At 41.5% G+C, this 18378-nt stretch overlaps 3 protein-coding genes and 1 long non-coding RNA gene across 4 annotated transcripts in view; 2 read left to right on the top strand and 2 right to left on the bottom strand.

Annotated features, from left to right (window-relative positions):
• LOC109481086 (glutamate receptor ionotropic, kainate 2-like) overlaps positions 1-249 on the top strand; it is a 12643-nt gene extending 12394 nt beyond the window's left edge. The window contains exon 15 of the mRNA XM_019783557.1: positions 232-249. Within this exon, the coding sequence (XP_019639116.1) occupies positions 232-249 (18 nt within the window). The remainder of the gene's footprint in view (positions 1-231) is intronic.
• A 7383-nt stretch (positions 250-7632) lies between these two features.
• On the top strand, positions 7633-10219 carry LOC109481085 (glutamate receptor ionotropic, kainate 2-like). Its single transcript, XM_019783556.1, has 7 exons — positions 7633-7889; positions 8189-8342; positions 8609-8753; positions 8990-9231; positions 9371-9471; positions 9857-10025; positions 10138-10219. Exons 1-7 carry the CDS (start codon positions 7633-7635, stop codon positions 10204-10206), a joined length of 1137 nt encoding a protein of 378 aa, XP_019639115.1. The 3' UTR covers positions 10207-10219.
• A 284-nt stretch (positions 10220-10503) lies between these two features.
• Positions 10504-13814, bottom strand: LOC109481185 (protein ABHD4-like). Its single transcript, XM_019783688.1, has 7 exons — positions 13803-13814; positions 13286-13365; positions 12577-13028; positions 12188-12296; positions 11960-12071; positions 11523-11712; positions 10504-11132 (listed from the first exon to the last, which is right to left on the bottom strand). The coding sequence occupies exons 3-7, from the start codon at positions 12922-12924 to the stop codon at positions 11010-11012; spliced, it is 882 nt and encodes a 293-aa protein (XP_019639247.1). The 5' UTR covers positions 12925-13028; positions 13286-13365; positions 13803-13814; the 3' UTR covers positions 10504-11009.
• Positions 13815-15787: 1973 nt separating this feature from the next.
• LOC109481188 lies at positions 15788-18297 on the bottom strand. Its single transcript, XR_002140880.1, has 3 exons — positions 18116-18297; positions 16999-17064; positions 15788-16786 (listed from the first exon to the last, which is right to left on the bottom strand). It is a non-coding gene; the product is annotated as an uncharacterized LOC109481188 (long non-coding RNA).
• Between the last annotated feature and the right edge of the window lie 81 nt (positions 18298-18378).

Below are 18378 nucleotides of genomic sequence, written 5' to 3'. Positions count from 1 at the left end.
GCTTCCGAGTCCTACATTCCTACTCCGAAAAACGGATGTAGGATTCGGGAGCTACACATTGTGATATGTTTGGTAACCAGGCAAGTCAAGTTCTTCGCTCTATAAACATTTGAATCTATACTGTATTTGTTCCTAATCTGTAGAAATCTATCATACACTTACTAGTATGTGTATATTTGTTTTATGTATCCATGTATTTGTATCTGCCTTTTGACTGTAACTGAGCTCTAGGATATCAAGCTCTATTAGGGGTTAAAAGGCCGATCCTTGTACTTAAGTCTGATTTTCTTTTCTCTTTAGGCATTTGGAGAAATCCGGCAAGTGTATGACGCACCAGCAACAAGATGGCGTCCTCCGCATCAACAACTTCAAGGGCGTGTTCATCGTGCTTCTCCTCGGCATCACCGCCGGCGCTATCGTCGGGCTGTTCGAGTGCTTCGGACACCAGGGGCGCAAACTTACTAAAAAGGTAAACTTTTTACATCCTTCGGGGTGATGAAATCTCCCAATAGACAAAGACTATTGGCAAAGTTGTAGGGGTATCCTTGTATTTATTTTTTTTTACTTTTCTTACTTATGTTCAAGCGTTTATTTTCCTATCACGTTACAAGTGGAATCATTTTGTAGACATTTCACACCCATAACTGTCTACTCATATGTGCGCGTGCAATTATTGATAATATTGTTATACCGCATTATCTACGTCGTATAAATCAATATTTGTTTTTATACCAAATGAAATATACACCCTGCCATTTTTCAGGCCTTGAACAAAAGTTGTCCCAAGACAGAGAACGCAGAAGCCAGCATCACAATGGGGAGTGAGACTTGAGACTTCATTATATCGTTTGGTTGATTCTGTATAACAAATCAGCATGTCTATGAGCATACATGTGTTACTATACAGAGGCCTCTGAAGTGTTAGTAATGGTGTTCTTCCACAAAGAATATTGCATGAAGTTTTATAAAAAAATATAAGTAACCCCTACCTAATGTATCATAGTAGTAGTAACAAAATTATTACATGTTCTTGCCCGGAGGCAGGTAATAAATTGCAAAAATAAAGACAGATGGGGAACAATAACATTTGACTGCTCTAATTTACATGTACATGCCAACTTAAATGTTGTATATGTCTATATGCACCATATATATGTAGCTTTGTGTTGACTGTATAACTTACCTATAAGGCGAATTAAATACATATGAAAATGGACAGTGACTTCCATTGTAAGTGAAAGTACTCACATATATGCTTAGATACAGTGCGAAGTATTTCGTCTCCAACTACAAATTTGTTCATGAAATAAGGACTCTTTTATATTTGTTTGCCGTACATGGCTTTCATGTTAATATAGAAGACCAGGACATATGCAAGTATTGACCACAAAATGTTTATGCATGATTATGTAGATATTACTTAGCATGTGACTTGATTATATTGTGTCAGCAAAGTAATATGTAATAAACCGTAATATGATGATAATAGTCAAATAAACGTTTTGACCAAAGCTGTGTATAATGTCTTATTTACGTCTGCATTGAAGAACAATACGCGGGCCCGTGATTTCAACTGCGCATGCCCGACGTCATGTATTGTGGGTATAAGTTAAACGACATCTTCCATTGCTTTATACACACATATTGCCCACAATGCATCACGCCATGCATGTGCAATGGGAAACACCTTATTATGATCTACGAATGGATTAACGGAATAGAGCACACCAATTAGAACTCTAGAACGTGGAACACCACCCTACCCTATAGGCAGTATTGTCTCCAGAGGTCCAGTTCGTTTGGGGAAGATTGTCAGGCATAATAGGAGGTTAAAAGGTTAGACACAGCAAATAGAGTGATTTTCAGAGTAGGTTGACAGCAAGTGGATAGGGGAGATTGATGTGCAGAATAACAGGAGGTCAAAAGGTCAGACACAGACAAATGGGGTGAAACGAAAACACAAAATTCTCTCCGAAAGTGTGAAATCTCTAGCCTGAGTGTCAGCATTTTTAGCGGATCGTGGGGAGCGGACGAAAGCTAAAAAGGTTGGCAACCAGGCTATGAAATCCCCGTTTCTTCTCGTCCTGTTTCAGTCAAGGTTTATGCTAAGCTAAAGCTCTGTCGTAAAATCTAATTCTTGGAACTATTTACCACATGGCAGCCACTTATGCAACTGATTTTATCACTAACGTGCGTAATGTAGTTTGGGCTGCTTTTAATTACATTCTGCTATCTTAGACAGCATATATCACCCACCTGTGACCGATAATCTATCCACAAATGGTCTGTCAGCCTCCCAAAATGAAGTTCTTTCTTTGATTTTTTGATAGCACGTGCTTCTTTTATTCATGAACAAAGATGAGATCTATGAAATCAAATTCTTTCGGCCCCTTCGTAGTGTAAGAGAAGGTAATCTTTAATAAATAGTTTCTTCCATGTGAAAATAAATACAAAGCGACGGAAGAACGCAGTTGTGGGCACAATTTTCTTGGAAAGTCTATCTCAAATTTTCTTTTTTTTTTCTCATGAAGGCAAAACAAGTGTTGCTCTCGGATACATATTTTTATAGATTGTATCTATTCGTAGATGTCCTTCAGATACATGTGATTATTATATCAATGCTGCTATCTAATGGTATATTGTCCGGCAGACGGCTGTAGTTACAGCATTCATCATTTAGTAGAAGAGCCCACTCAGTGCGCCTGATCTCTGCGTAATGCTGTTTTAAGAGTGGGAACTTCTTGGCGTAATGCACAGAGACCAATTTTCTTAAAGAGGTTCTTTCTTATCAGTTCAATTAGTCTTCTTAGGCTACAGCAACTTCGTTATCTCTTTGGCAAAGGCAGTGAGTACATTTTACGGTCTAGCTCGTCTTGTGGGCCGTTGCTCTGGCATTGCCGTCCAGACTAGGTAAAACATGGAGGGTGTGTTGCAGTGTTTCGTGTTCGCTCTGACAGTGGGATGTGCCCTGGCCGTGGACATGACAATTGGTAAGTGAGAAAACTGTTTTACATATATACCTAAGGCTTCAAGTACAAAACAAACGTTGTAGAATGATGTTCAAGAAGTTAGCGTTTGGGTGTTTTGTTTAGAAAAATTACACAAGAGTCTTCATTGCCGTTTTTGCGAGTTGTGCTCTTGTTTTCGTTGCATCCGAAGAATAGATATCCTTTTGAATGACTTAAATATATCGTGTATCATTTCTTGGGAATGTTAGTCTCTTCATTTTTTTCCTCTTTTCACATGTTGAATACTCCAGGGGTTATGAACCTTGGCCGGGCCTCCTCTGATTTTAGCCGAGCCATGGGGATCATCCGGGAAAGTGGCGCCTTCCCGAGAACACTACAGCTCTCCACGGTGGAGAAAACAATCGACGTCACAGATGCTAACCTCACGGCACTGAATAAAGGTATGCGATTTCTACGAAGATCCATTATGTTAACAATGAAGTTCAGGTTCATTATAAACAACACTTAAGTTTGTTCAAATTTGTAAGGAAATTAAACGTGTTAGAAGGCAATGCGTTTCAAGTTGCTAGTCTTGATACACAGCATGGCTTCATATATCAATTAGAAAAGCATATTATTCATCCAGTTAATTAGTTTGTATGTTTGTTTGATTGTTTGTTTGTTTGTTTGTTTGTCTGTTAAAAAACATTTTGTAAGATGAAACTTACTCGATGCAGTTTGAAATGACGACCGACATGCTGCAACATCCTGATAACCATCTGTCGTTGCAGAGCTATGAATATATCCCAAATAATAGCTAAAACGTAATACTATGCTTAAAAATGACATACAATTAATTGTATCTCCCTTGTGAACAGAAATGGAAGAATTCCTGGAAGAAGACATCTGCGCTACCGTTCTGCTGGACTGCTGGAATGACCACTGCCCAGATTCTTCATTCGTGTTACGCGCCCTGCCACAGCCGATCATACGGGTGGGCCCTCCCGTCAGTGAAGACAACAACAAACTGTCAAGCGTCAACATACTTGAAATCCACCCATCAGCCAATCAGATGGCCGTGATGCTGCACCAGACGATTCAAACTTTCAACTGGCGTTCTCTGACAGTTTTCTTTCACAGGAGTGGAGGTAAGAAATCTTAATATAATGATTACGTTTCAGTGACCAGCAGCATCTTTGTTTGATATCAGGAATAGAACATTGGTATGAACATGGGAAACAATATTGAAATAATTTCTTTTGAAAGTTTTCGTTGTCATTAAGCTTAATTTTTAATATGTATGATGTATTGCGGATGGTGGTTTGAGTGAAATATGGCAAAGACATAATAATAGACTAGGCAGTGTTGATTGTATACAGGCCACGCAACAACAAAAAGAATACGTAATGTGGAACGATTAGATCATACAAACTCGTTAAAACTCAAAATACAACCTAATGCAGTGAATCACGTCATTGTTGGAACTTCCATGATGAAAATACAAAGCGTTGCCTTACCACCTCTAGGTTACCACGGTGTGTTTGAAGCACTGATGTCTCTGATGAGCCACTCTAACATCTACTACCGTGTGGCTGAGATACCCGCGCATCCCACCGACCGTCATGTCCAACTGGAGACCTTCCTGAGGAGGTCCAAGAAGCGCAAGGAAAAGCGTTTTCTGATCATCGCAGATGCTCACGCAACCAACGAAGTTCTTCACTATGTACGTCTACTCATGTATTCTGATAAACAAATGAAAACAACCATGAACAACATATTCAACTTCTTGTATAACCAACTACCTTACAAATCTCTCATCAACAATTTGATGAGAGATTTGTAATAATCTCTCATCAACAATTTATCCCAATTTATACATAACATTCATTCAATGCAGACTCCAATAATTACGATCAATTCATCCAGCAGTTTGGCTTGAAATCAAAGAAAACATGAATTTTAAGATTTAAAGTAATTTCATTATAACCATACAGGCTCTTCATCATCTAATGCTCGACCCAAGATACCACTGGATTCTTACCACCTTGGTGAGTGATTACAGCCTCCTTGACAGTTGTTGACTTCCATGATAATATATTTCCAAGTGCGGGGATATTAGGAAGATGATTAAAAGCAAAATTGCTACACATTGCTGTCTCTTCTACAGGAAGAGAATGGACTTCAAGTGTACCACCATAGGAATACCGGAGTGCGGATGACCCTGTTCCGGCTGCGGACACACGAGACGCCGTACTCCAAGTTCGAGACCTTCAGCAGCGAGAACCAAAGCGACACCCTGCAGGCTGCCATGACCTTCGATGCGGCATTGGCGGTCTGGCACGCGGCGAGGCTTCTGGCCGAGGAGCAGGACATCTGCGACCAAGTAGGATCTGCAGTCTATAAGGTATGGGGAAGCATTGTAGTGTGCTGGGTAAGCAACATCAGATACATCTTTAAGAGCAGACTGTAGAGGATTCGAATTCAGGCATACCTGTCATCCCTTAAACGTGTAGATATATTTCTTAGTTACATAGATGAGGGTTTAAGGAGCCCAGTTTTTTTATTCAGTTCTCCAACACTCTTTCAAGGTGTGTAATGTTTTGCTCGTTTGCATGAAATTAAATGCACATCATTCTGCGACTGATTTGTACTCAGTACGTGTTGCCCTCTTATCTTAGTTTGCAGTGTTATTTGAATGCTTTAATGCCGATTCATTTACAGACATACGCTGGACTTTATGTGCTCTTAATTGCACTTTAACGTAATAAAAGCTAACTTTAGCCTACCAGGGAGTTAAGTCACTGACTTCAGCCGTTTACCACTTAAGGTAAGATTAAAAGATATTCTGTAGCTGGCAATTAGCCCTAATAACCCCGTGAAGCCACCATTTAATTTAGTTCCTGTCTCTGTTTGTAGGGCAAGGAAAGATATCAGGGACATTTATCACAGTTAATCAATGGTAATTTCATTAAAACAGGTTGGGTTCAACGGGAGGTCAGGGATGGTGGCCTTTGGTCCGCAGGGAACGCGTGTGAAGTTCTCCATTGAGATAATGGAACTGTCGTTTGAAGGACGACCAGAGCACGTAAGTAGCTTCATTGCCATTACGTCCCTTCCTGGCCTCGTTTTTGCGAAATTACAAGCTCACGTGTGTTCTTGCCATGCTGTACTCTCGCGGGAGTACATTTCAAAATGGCGCTCATAAGTGCGGGCTATTGTCTCAGAGAGACAGAGTGAAGCTTTTAAAAACTCTTAGCACATACGAGTGCACATTATATTTATCATTATACTTAAATCTCTTTTTAGATAGGACAGTGGGATGAGAGACAGGGAGTCGCTCTGGAAAAGTGGACAAAACTGACAGACAGTCAGTCAACCGACCCCATCTTAGGAGGAGCAGAACTCAAGATCCTTGGGAGACAGGTATAGAATATCCAATGGCAGCAGGCATAATCTGTCATCAAAACATACATTGCATCACTCCAACGATCTGTTTTTTAGGGGGGGTGAGGGGCCTTTACGTGAAATTGCTGCCTTAATGCCTAATAGCAATCGATTTTGCACTCCTCTCGCTGTAATTGACTATGTGCACTAATAAGGGACAATTTAATTAGTGGCTCTGTTTTCCGTGCTTTTGACATTAGTTATTTGTTACTACACTTTGCAGAAGGACCCATGGCTAATCGTGAAGGATGGTGGTAACTGCAAGGTTGGAGAGATCTGCCAGAGAAAGAAATTCAAAGGTTTCCTACCTGACTTGATGGACCATTTGAAGGTACATTCTTCAGCATAAAACCCTGGCCACTATAGTGTAAAGTTGCAGTATCACTGGACGATCTTAAGGACATGAAACATAGTTGTGCAGGTAGAATCATGTACAATGTTGTACTTGTCGATAATTTCTTTTTATATCGACTATATGTATGTATGTATGTATGTATGTTAGCATCACCAACTATGTATGTATGTATGTTAGTATCACCAACTATGTATGTATATTTTGCCATACGTTGTACCCGCTACATCTGTTGCGCAATAAAGTCATTCTGTATTTACAAGTAGTGTTTGAGTCAGTGACAGCCTTGGATTTTTATTATTTTTCTCGTCTTTAGAAACGTCTTGGCTTCACTTGGGTGATGACCTTGACAAGAGACTCCATGGGTGAGAAGGTGAGGGGTGAATGGAGGGGACTGACCGGTGCTCTAGTCCGTGGCGAGGTATGAAGTTCCTTGTGTACGGATTGATCTAGTTGGTAACATGCATTAGTACAGCCTGGAAATACACTGCAGAAAGGAAGTAGAACAAGGGTAACAATTTCGTACCTATACTCCACTCACAAAATAGTTGCTGATATGCTTGATCTTGCCATACCTTACCTTACCTTACCTTACCTAACCATACCCTGCCTTACCTTACCTTACCTAACCATACCTTACCTTACCATATCCTGCCTTACCTTACCTTGCCTTACCTTACCATACCTTGCCTTACCTTACCTTACCTTACCTTACCATACCATACCTTACCATACCATACCTTACCATACCATACCTTACCTTACCTTACCTTACCTTACCTTACCTTACCTTACCTTACCTTACCTTACCCTACCCTACCTTATCCTACCTTACCTTACCTTACCTTACCTTACCTTACCTTACCTTACCTTACCTTACCTTACCTTATGCCTTATTCACACCAACAGGCTGACACTGTCCTGTACGGCGCCACAACTCGCTCCAGGCGCACCGAAGTCCTGGAATATTCCTTCCCCATCGCACACCAAGGCTACTACATCATAAACCAGCGCCCTGACAGCTCGCTCAACATCATGGACGTCGCCGGTCTGTTCGAGTTCCTGGCGCCGTTCGACATCTGGGTCTGGGCCGCCATCGGCGCAGGTCTCCTCGCGGTCACCGTCTCACTTTTCATCATCAACTGGTAAGTACATGATGAATGATCTTCACAACCTAGCATGAAAGTTCATCTGTGTTGGTAGCTACATGTTTAGAGCTAAAAGTTTAGATCCAACACAATAAAGTTCTCTCACCTAGAGCTTAAGGTGAGAGAACTTAGTTGTGTTGGATCTAAGGTTTTAACTTTAAACATCTTCACAACCCGTGTAGTTTTCGTCGACGACCATGGGTGCCGCCATGTTGGATTTTGACGTCACGTCTGTGCCATCTTGTTTCCGTTTGGATATCGATCTGATGTTGATCTGAATTTGTGCTATTTTCTAGGCTTAACCCATTTGAATGGCACCAGTTGGCAGCCCGCGGCGTGGTGGACAAAGAGGAAGGGAACCACTTCAACCTGGTGCAGAGCGCGTGGTTCACGTATGGCTGTCTGGTAGGACAGGGCGGAGAAAACCTGCCGAAATCAACAGCAGGACGGGTAAGCCATGAAATACAAACACATTAGCTATGTTCAGCATCAATGAATCTACTGGCTAAAGAATGCATGCATGCGTTGTGTTTGCACGCAACTGTAATTACATGTACACATTCAGGTTTACAAAACAACTCCCAGGTTTAACCACCCAAAATGACGGACAATACCGTCACAGTTACGTGAGTGCAACATGTGAACATCGCTTGAATTAGACGTTTATTCTCATCACTGATTGGTAGATGCTGTAAAGTATTTTTCCTCCATTTCAGGTTGTTGCTGGGACTTGGTGGTTCTTCGTGCTGGTGACCGTAGCCTCGTACACAGCCAACCTGGCGGCCTTCCTCGGGAGGGCGAACAAAGTGTACGCCGTCCACACCCCTGAACAGCTGGTCGCTGACCGCCTCATGCCCTATGGTAAATACTTATTAATCTTAAACCAATGAGTACTAGTACTGCATGTGTAATGGTCATATGGGTGCAACCAATAAACAAACCACAATAGTATAAGGACAAGGGGCCTCTTCGAAAAAAAACGATCACATATTGGATTAACAAAGTTCTTTGTACACAACTGTTTTGCAACCCGAAAAGAATTTATCGATTGAAGAAATACGTTAGCTTTTCACTGTGGTCCATTTTGTCATCAACAGGCACCTACAAGGATTACACTCTGCTGAAGTTCCTGAAGAACACAACTCTGACGCCCTTCAGGGAGATGGGGAAGTACATGCAGGAGCACAGCGACACGGCCATCCTGAACAGGAAGGAGGAGGGGCTGCAGCGGGCTTCCGAGGGAAACTATGCCTTCATCGGCGACGCAAACTACGAGTACCTTCTGCAGAACAAGTGGTGTAATCTGACTTTGGGCTCGGCTCCATTTTTCAAGTCCATGGCAAGTACAAACTCTCTCTCTTCCCTCACTAATCAAATATCTAAAGTAGCATCTTCTGATTTAACAGTTCAATGTCTTTAGTTTGGATGCTGTGAATACACTTAAACCACATAGCTTTGGTTTTGACTATTCTTTCCAGATTGCTTTGCCATTTCCTGCTGGGTCTCCGTTCATCGAGCCAATCAACAGGGCCCTAATGGAACTGCAGGACGACGGAATCATGGATCACCTTAGGAGCAAGTAAGGCCATTCATGATTGATCGAGGCGACATTGTTGTTTCTTAACGCATGGTTATGTTGTTATATGTTCTTGCTACTCATTTCAGACCTTCATAGGCTCCACAACAAGCTCTCAATGTATTACAACTATTCTGAAATGAGTAGTTGTAACCAAGTATGCATTTATGTGGTGAATGTTTTAAAGAAAAGACGTTGATACTTATAAATATCACCATAGATGCTCTTGTAATCTGTATGAATGGTTCACCTTTCTTAGTGACACAACCAATTATTTTGACAACATGCCGTCGAAATGACAACATTATACAAAACGGGTGGTGCCAAATAGCACGAAGGCTTCAACGTCTAACTTTTTAATGTCGTCTAATTTATATTTGTCTCACAGGTGGTTGGAGAAACCCGGCAAGTGTATGAAGCACAAAAAACAAGATGGCGTCCTCCGCATCAACAACTTCAAGGGCGTGTTCATCGTGCTTCTCCTCGGCATCACCGCCGGCGCTATCGTCGGGCTGTTCGAGTGCTTCGGACACCAGTGCCGCAAATGTATCAAAAAGGTACGTTTTCACAGGATCGCAAACTAAGAACATTCTTGGGATAGCTGTGCGTGCATACGTTCTGCAAAATTAGTTTTCAACGATAAGTGACACACCGTTTGCTATTTTTCAGGTATGCGGGGAGCGTTCCAAAAACAGCAAGAGTAACGGTGTTGAGCTCCGAATGGAAAGTGACATTTAGCATGTTTTTCCAGTGCTTAAGCTTCTAAAACCATTTGCTTGATTCTATACAATTCTATACTATAATATTATAATATCACAAATAATACTATAACATTCTATTCTATACTATTATTGACCAGATATTGTATATGCAAAATACACAGGCTAATGATTTTTGTATTGTTTTGTTAGTCAGCAATCAATATCAATTGTGAAAGACAGATATCTGACAGTTGAGGACCACTAGTTCTCCTTAAAAACGTGCTGTTTTATAGCGTAGTAATAGCCTCAGAAATGTAAGGAATTTAGTCACAAGTAGGAGTCCTACTTATAGCATTCGCGTGTAAACAACATTACTGACAGTCCAAAGCAGAAGAAGTATATCATGAACCATTTTGAAATTAGATACTACTTTCCAACATCCTTGTATTTATACTAACTAGATGGTATGATAACTAAATAGATAGACTGTGTCGTTAATGTTAGGTGTTACATATTATCTATATGTATCAAGGCATCCCCCAAAAGTGATGAATAGTTCGTTAGAGTCTTACGTTTGCAAGAGAGGAACAACAACAAGGAAGGCATAGGCCAGGTGCATGTTCACAATAACCCATCATAGTGGATGTTGTATATGTACTTCCAAGTACGGAAGTATTGTTTTGGGTGGCTGGCTTGGGAAATGCTTCCTAGAAGTTTTAAATGCCCTTTCTAATTTCTTGTTTCACTGTGCGCTGCTCGTTCCATTGTACATGGTTGCCATACGATCTTTCATTGAATCTCAAGCAACCAATCTCTTTAACTAGTAACATGATGATATTTTCACTGTCGACACGGACAGATGATGTTCTTTTTTTTATCCGCATGTTTGCATATTCTCACCAACTCCCTGTTAAAGTCGCCATGTTGTTCCGCGTACATGTGGTGCCCAGCATTCTTAATGTACTGTGAACAAACAAGACTTACATTGTGAACATTTTGAACTGTGGAAATGAAGATACAATGTTTTAGTATAGTTGCCTTCTTATCCATACACGCTCATTGTTTGATTTGTGTGTTAATTTCCTGAGGGCCAATGAGTCCATTGAAAATGAATTTAGACAATTACAATTTAACATGCCCCTGTAACATGTTGCTTCTTCAAGTATCAACAATAACGGAATATACATTTTTAATTACCATGGCATGCGGTCACAAACTTCATATGCGATCCAGCGGCATCATACCTGAACTACAAACTAGGTTCAATTTCAAGATTAGGAATTGAACACACTTGTATGTCTTCAAATCGATATGTGTTCAAAACAGAAAAAGGAGAAACTTCCAAGTTCTTACAATTGTGTCCACAGATGAGCCTTTCCGTAAAATGGCCGCCTGTTCCCCAGTCTTGCTGTCCATCCATGTGTCGGTCCCGTAGATGAATGTGATAGGCACATCCGGGTCCAAACTGTACAGGCGGGGGAGCATGGGGTTCTTAGCCCACTCCCAGCCGCCATTTTGTAAGTGCCTGAATGCCGTCTCTGCACTGAAATATGCCACAGAATATATGGCATTAGCAATAAAGTCCAAGCAGAAGATATGATATAGCATCCCTTCTTGAGTTATCCTTTTTCAACATTTCCAACAAATATACGTCTGTAGTTCAAGCCACTGCGTTTAAGAGACTAAAACCAACTCCACTTATTTCTGAGCCCATGAGTTATCTACCACACAAAAATCGTGACCACAACGGAACATGGCCTTATGAACGAACGTAAGAAAGCTCCCCCTACCTTGGTGGCTGTGCAATGCAGTGATAGAGGTAGTCAATGACGGTGTTGTCCTGAAACCCGTCCGCAAACTTGTTTCTTATATCTGGCCGTGCCCACCGCAGAAGCTGTGGACCTGTGGCAGTAAATATAAATTTGGTGTGTCGTGTTAATATTAGACTTTCAATTTTCTATATAAATATGAAAAAAGATGACTAAAAGAAACGTAACGTCGTGCTTCTTTATACTTACCCAATGGTCCTGCAACTCTCGATGGCGCCAGGAGGTTGAAATGTGACATCAAGGGACAAACAATCTTCATCCAGAATGACATCTGCAACAAGAACAACAAAGCTTCATCCTTATCAACAAACTGTAGCTTATAGGGCGTTTGAACTCGCGTATAAATGCAAAATAAAGGCACAAAAATGCATGATAATAGACGAACATGAACCACAAAGCACCATGTTACTCGTATCACTAGTACTAAGTTGGTTGAACTTCTAATTGCAATTGACAATAAATATCGACCTATAGCTATTTTGTATGTATGTACTGAAACGTCTAACAATGCATTTGATGCTACTATTAGTCTAACTGTGAATGTGGATTTTCATTCATGTGACATGGGAACACCATACCTGTTTCCGTAACTCCTTCGCAGCCTGTTCCGTCCTCTCAGGGAATCCCCAGGGGTCTGCCAGCACCAGGTGTGTGACCCTCCCGGGGTGTTTGATAGCGTAGGAGGCCGCCAGAAAACCGCCAAAACTCGTACCCATCAGGACGAACTTCTCCAGACCTACACTGCTCCTCCACTCTTCGATAGAACTCACGAACTCCTCTTCCGTGACGTCTGCCTTTGTGCTAAACTCGTACCGAGAACTCCGTCCGAAGCCAAGTATGTCGAACGCGTAGACTTCGCGGTGCTCGGCGAGGGAGTCGAAATTCAAGAAGAAGAAGCCTGCTGCGGCACCGTATCCGTGAACCATCACGATGGGGAGAGCGTCTGGCTTGTGGGAGCCCACCTTTAGGGTCCATATCCGTCTGCCGCTAGAGATGGGGACGTAGAATCTCTCCAATCTCCCTTTCACATCTAGTAAGGAAACAGTGTTGACGTTACAAAACTTGAACTGTACATAATCGTTTTGATTAGATAGGGGAACACTCTATAGTGTTAGTGTCACTCATACTAGTACTAATTCTTTATATATATTAATGTACAATATTACTTCCATGATTAGGTGTGAGACATAAATCATTTCTTTTGCTTTAAAAATGTGGTTAATACTATAAAATTGGCGCCGCTACTGAGGAGTTGCCAAAAGAAAGACTAAACCGTTGATAGCGTACATTTCAACACTTTACTTTCAGCAGCAGCAAGATGATGTAAAGATGTCGGACACCATTTCAAACATTCTCCCAGCCAGGACCTGGAGTAAAACAGAATCATTTCAATATTCTGGCAAACACGCTCATGGTCCCCTGAGACATAGCTACAGACAACTTAATGAGACCAAAAAAAATACGCGACTTTGTTCAGTGTGCATATCATTCGACTAAATTCATGTTCGCGTGTATTACATTATATCCATAGAAATATGCCGGGGAATTACAACCTATATGAAGAAATGTTTGCGTTACCATGAAATGTCTGTTCTATTTGGCTTCATTACCTTTGTTTTGGAGTTTTGTTACCATTTTCCCAAGGGGTACCAACAGACTCAGAGGTGTCAAAAACAAAACAAATCGGAGGAAAAAGCTAGCCTCAGCTAGCTTGCATATTAATTCATCCGTAGCCATTGAAGTAAAATGGAAATATTCGAGCAGTGATGATACATTAAAACACTTCGTTATGACTTAAACTCACCTAATGTCCTTTAGGCACGCTCGTCCCCAGCGCCCGTGGAGAAGCCATAGGTTATAGATCGTGGCTTAGCCCAGGCTATGGAAAATGGAAAATGGAAAATAAATCTGTCGTTTTTGTTTTCTTTGCGCTTTCTAAAGGGTTATGATAACCTACTCTACTCTGGCGGTATTGTCGTGCGCGCTCGCTAGTACGTAACGTTACACGGCGGCCATCTGAATACGGGAATCTGAATACATGTACACTGCATTCTTTCTACAATCGGGACCTAAAACAAGACGCAAGATTCCTATTTTGGGGTATAAAATGCTGTCACAATGGTAATATATACCAAATGAAACGGACCTTTACAAAGTACCTCATTTGGTGACGCTATGAGGGTGTACCGTTATCCCTCTACATTTGCCCAGAAGGGAGTTAGTCGCGGAAGGAACTTAGCCACGGAGGGAGTTTTGGCATTCTCCACGGACGCTGGTATAACTGGATTCAAGATGGCCGCCGCATAATTAATGAGCTGGCCGGGCCAGGCGGAGATAATGTATGCAGGCGCCGAAGGAGACCCGCCCAGCCCCGATCGCTGCCGAGAATGGCCGACCGCCATGGAAACCCGAAAGATAATCATATGCAACAGTTCCGCTACGTAACGGGCAGCCAAAAATAGCCATCGGGAGACACCGCGCTCGGTAGCGATCGTCGTATACGTGTTACCAGACTCTCTGGCGGGGAAAAGGTGCCAAAATGGGGAAATCTACATGCCAACAGATTGTCAGAGCGGCGTTACAACGCTCTGGAAATGGCGGAAAGGCTGGAAAACAGCGAAGAAGTGTCCAAAAACACAGAAAGTGGCGCTTGTCGAGCCTCCAGAGAGGGGAGGGTTCCGTGTCCTCACAATGACTGCCACGGCAATTTTATTATGCTGTGTTTTTCCAGAGAGGTGCAGGTCTGGACGTGCACTTCCGCGCAAAACATGGGGCAAAACCGGACGCTACTACGGAGAAGGCGGCAAAACAGAAGCCTCCGCCCTCCCTTCTTGCCAGAGTCTTCCTAGGACTAGGGACGGGTAAAGAAGTAAAGCAGCTCAAACTGGATGAGCTTCCTGAGTTCGGACTGGGACAGAATTCCGGTTTTAATCTGAAGTTGTGCCAGAAATTCATACGAATCCTTACAAGAATGGACATAATATTAAAAGAGGTTATAGTGCCTAAGAGTCCCACACATAAGTTCTCGTCTATGTATATGTTCCCAGGGAGGATGGCGGAATCCGCTATTCAGAATGATATAGCTGTAACAATGTTCACAAGGTAGAGTATTTTATGTCTATTTATGGAGATACTGCATGCTATTCTTATTTGCAGATAGGGTATTGTAGATAATGTTCCCTGCATCGGTTTTTTTCTATACTTGTGAAGTTCATTTGACATCAATGATCACACTCCTTTACATTTAGGATTGTAGATAGTTTCCTGTCACTGTGTAAATATCCAATTTTTTTTTGTATCTGTTAACGCAGCATCACCTGTGCTGTGCAATGTGAAACTTTGGGACCACATTCTCAAGAAGTAGAAGAAAAGTGCGTGTTACACTATTGTACAGTACGTTTGGGACCGCATTGTAGATATTGTTCCCTGTAACTGTTTGTTTTTCTTTTCTTCATTTGACAACAATGATGTATATATCACGCTTCTTTACATTTGGGACCGCATTGTAGATATTGTTCCTGTAACCGTGTAAATATGTAAATATTTTGCATCTATTGCAGCATCACCTATGCTGTGCAATGTGAGTCAGATTTGCCCTGAGGAAGGTGACAAGTAGTCACCAAAATGTTGGCTGTGAATAAAACTCCTGGTTGTGTAAAATGATTCTCTTCATTCAATGACTTACCAACCTGATGATAAAAAGATACTAAGATAGTAACTTTGCACTAATTTTCATACCCAATTGAACACCTACCTAAAGACAATGCAGGACCACACACATGAACATTCTGTTACATCACATTTATTCTTGAATATATTCAACATGATTCTTTCCCCCCTTTTGGGGCATTCTTTCATATGTGTGCCATTTTCTTAGTCAAACTGATGCTTCTTTACAAATGTTCAGGTTAAACAATACCATAACATACATACAGAGAGAGTGGCATCTTCTTGGAAACCTTATCAAGTGACCCAGCAGTTGAAATATATACTAGTATATGTAAATATATACGAAGTTACCTTTCCTGCAAAACAGCAAGAGTTGCCACAATGTCTTCAGCGTCAGAGTCAAAATAACAGTACTCAAACAATAGTATACAGAAGCTCACTACTTATCACTAAATACATCATGTAACAGCTGGATAACAGACATCAGCTTTCAAGGCCAGGGTATACCCACTCAGTTTACAGCTTGTCTGTGGATGGTCTGACTTTTGTACACTTTCCATCCCCACTAGCCCTTGCTAGAAGGATGGGCCATAATGCCATGATGTTTATGTTGGAGCAGTTTGTAGCTCCGTCTACAGAAGATAGAGATATTTTCATGCAATTTTCTGGTGGAAATGTCGAAACGATCAATGAGGTTGATGACCTGGTCAATCAGATACAGGAAGCTAATGTTGATGATGATGGCTATGTGTTCCATTGAAAAAATGCCCCGAATGTAACTGTAGGGGACGGCCTGACAACTAAGAACCACAGACATTGCAGCTGAACATCTTTTTTCTTCCTCTTTCCTGTCAGCACTTGTCCGTTTCGAAGAAGGCTGAGGCAGAGACTTGGAGTTTGGTGTCAGCAGCCGCTTTTTGTCCTTCCTTGGTGTTGTAGTCGGTGTAGTTGCTAGTGGTGGTGACTGCTCCGGTAGCAAGCTGGCCACTGGCAGGCTGTCCTCAGATGCCACTTCTTTGCATGTCCCAATTTTCTTCGTTGGGGTTGTTGATGGGGAGTGTTGTGGTAGCAACCTGGCCAGTGGCTCATCATCCGATGACGAGTCACAATCATCCATTTCTGTCATTAAAAAGATATATATTGTTAACAAGCATCGTCAGTTCTTCATCACCATGTACTTTACAAACTTTGTAAATCTAATGCCCTACTAGATTGCATATCAGACTGTAAAGCCTTCCATCAGATATATCCTAGAAATAGACTACAAAATGTAACTTTCAAAAAAAATTCAACACACCAAAAGAAAGTAACATATTAAAGCACTGTCTCACCTGAATTTCAAACACTGCTCCCTTTCATCAAGTCAGTACAAGAAGTCTGAACGTCTCTGGCCACACCTAAAATTGAAAATACACCATTAGGGTAAGGAAAAAATATCTTTTGGGCCATGCATTCATTCATAATAAAAAGATGTGGCTGTAAATGAAATGCTAAATCACTATTTAGATCAAAGACTGCATCCAAAATTGTTACCAAAATGTGTGCATTTAGGGGATGGCTTATATTTAATTATCCATTTCTAAATTTAAAAAAATTGACATTTCAGAACAAACTATCAAAGCTAAGTGGTCTTGCTGAAAGGCCCCTGGCTGAATATGGCAAGCAATGAGGTTTAAATATCTTTGAGCAAGTAATTCTAAAAAAAATGCTGGTAAAATTACTTTTAGTAAGTTTTACCATGCTGATTAGCTCCTTACTTGTTTAAATGAAAGTAAAATAACAACGTACAACACCCCACAAAATCTATCCTAGAAATAGAGCACTGGAAATAGACTGCAAAATGGAATGTGTTCAAACAACGCAGCCAACCTTGAGGCGTTGCCCAAACACCCCCCCCCCCGCCCATGTGAAATTACTACAAACTTTCCAGGTCGCAACACTGATGATTAGCGAAGTTGCGGAGCAAAAACATATCGCCACCAAATCTATGTATATCAGAGTACAAGTTGATAAAATATTGGGGTACAGGAGGGACGTTATGTCTACAAAAAAACGCCATGAACTTTGAGCAAAATTTACGAGATCGTAAACAACATGGCAGCCATCTTGTCAAAAAATAACACCCAAGTTTAGCCTACCGCCACCACCTACTTTGATACATATTATCCAAAATTTTGTACCGACGGTAATCTATGGTCAACATAATATGGCTACGAGTTGATACAAACGTGTAAATTTTCAATTTAAAGTAAAACCAAGGCGATGAAAGCCGTACATATGTAACTTGCAAAAATTAGCACAAATTTTCTACAGTTTTCAAATCGCCATCGCCAACCACTAAATGTTATTCACATATATATTTACCTTGTTCCAAAGGCTACATACACCAAAGATAGCACACTGAGATTTCTATAGCACTCAGATATCGATAACATATGAAAAACTTACCTCAAAAATCGACGACTGTCATGCAAATATGGCGACTCTCGCCGACCAAATCTGGCAGCGTCCGCCCGCGCCACAAACTCTCGTCCCCAGGACAGTTCACTCTGCTACCCAGCATGCTTTGCGCAAAATGCGTTCTCGGCCCCAGGACACAAATACACGCTAATGCTTCCGCACTGTGTTGCTCTGGGGACCCCGCCGCGCGCCCAGATGTGGGATTTAATTATAGCGCGCTAGCGGACGCTGCGGAGGAGCGTGCCAGATCT

The sequence above is a fragment of the Branchiostoma belcheri genome, unplaced genomic scaffold (assembly GCF_001625305.1).
Source record: "Branchiostoma belcheri isolate BF01 breed outbred unplaced genomic scaffold, Haploidv18h27 scaffold54, whole genome shotgun sequence".
Taxonomy (NCBI): domain Eukaryota; kingdom Metazoa; phylum Chordata; class Leptocardii; order Amphioxiformes; family Branchiostomatidae; genus Branchiostoma; species Branchiostoma belcheri.
Note: the sequence above shows the minus strand (reverse complement) of the source record. Positions and strands in the feature narration are given on the sequence as shown.

What these genes read in the sequence shown, in the direction of transcription:
- LOC109481185 (XM_019783688.1), bottom strand. Translation starts at nt 12,924, where the DNA reads ATGGTTCACGGATACGGTGCCGCAGCAGGCTTCTTCTTCTTGAATTTC. An exon ending in TGCATTGCACAGCCACCAAG is followed by an intron (nt 11,713 to 11,959) that starts GTAGGGGGAGCT and finishes GGCATATTTCAG; the next exon opens with TGCAGAGACGGCATTCAGGC. An exon ending in GCTCATCTGTGGACACAATT is followed by an intron (nt 11,133 to 11,522) that starts GTAAGAACTTGG and finishes GTTTGTTCACAG; the next exon opens with TACATTAAGAATGCTGGGCA.
- LOC109481085 (XM_019783556.1), top strand. Translation starts at nt 7,633, where the DNA reads ATGCCTTATTCACACCAACAGGCTGACACTGTCCTGTACGGCGCCACA. An exon ending in CTCCATTTTTCAAGTCCATG is followed by an intron (nt 9,232 to 9,370) that starts GCAAGTACAAAC and finishes TATTCTTTCCAG; the next exon opens with ATTGCTTTGCCATTTCCTGC. An exon ending in ATGGATCACCTTAGGAGCAA is followed by an intron (nt 9,472 to 9,856) that starts GTAAGGCCATTC and finishes TTTGTCTCACAG; the next exon opens with GTGGTTGGAGAAACCCGGCA.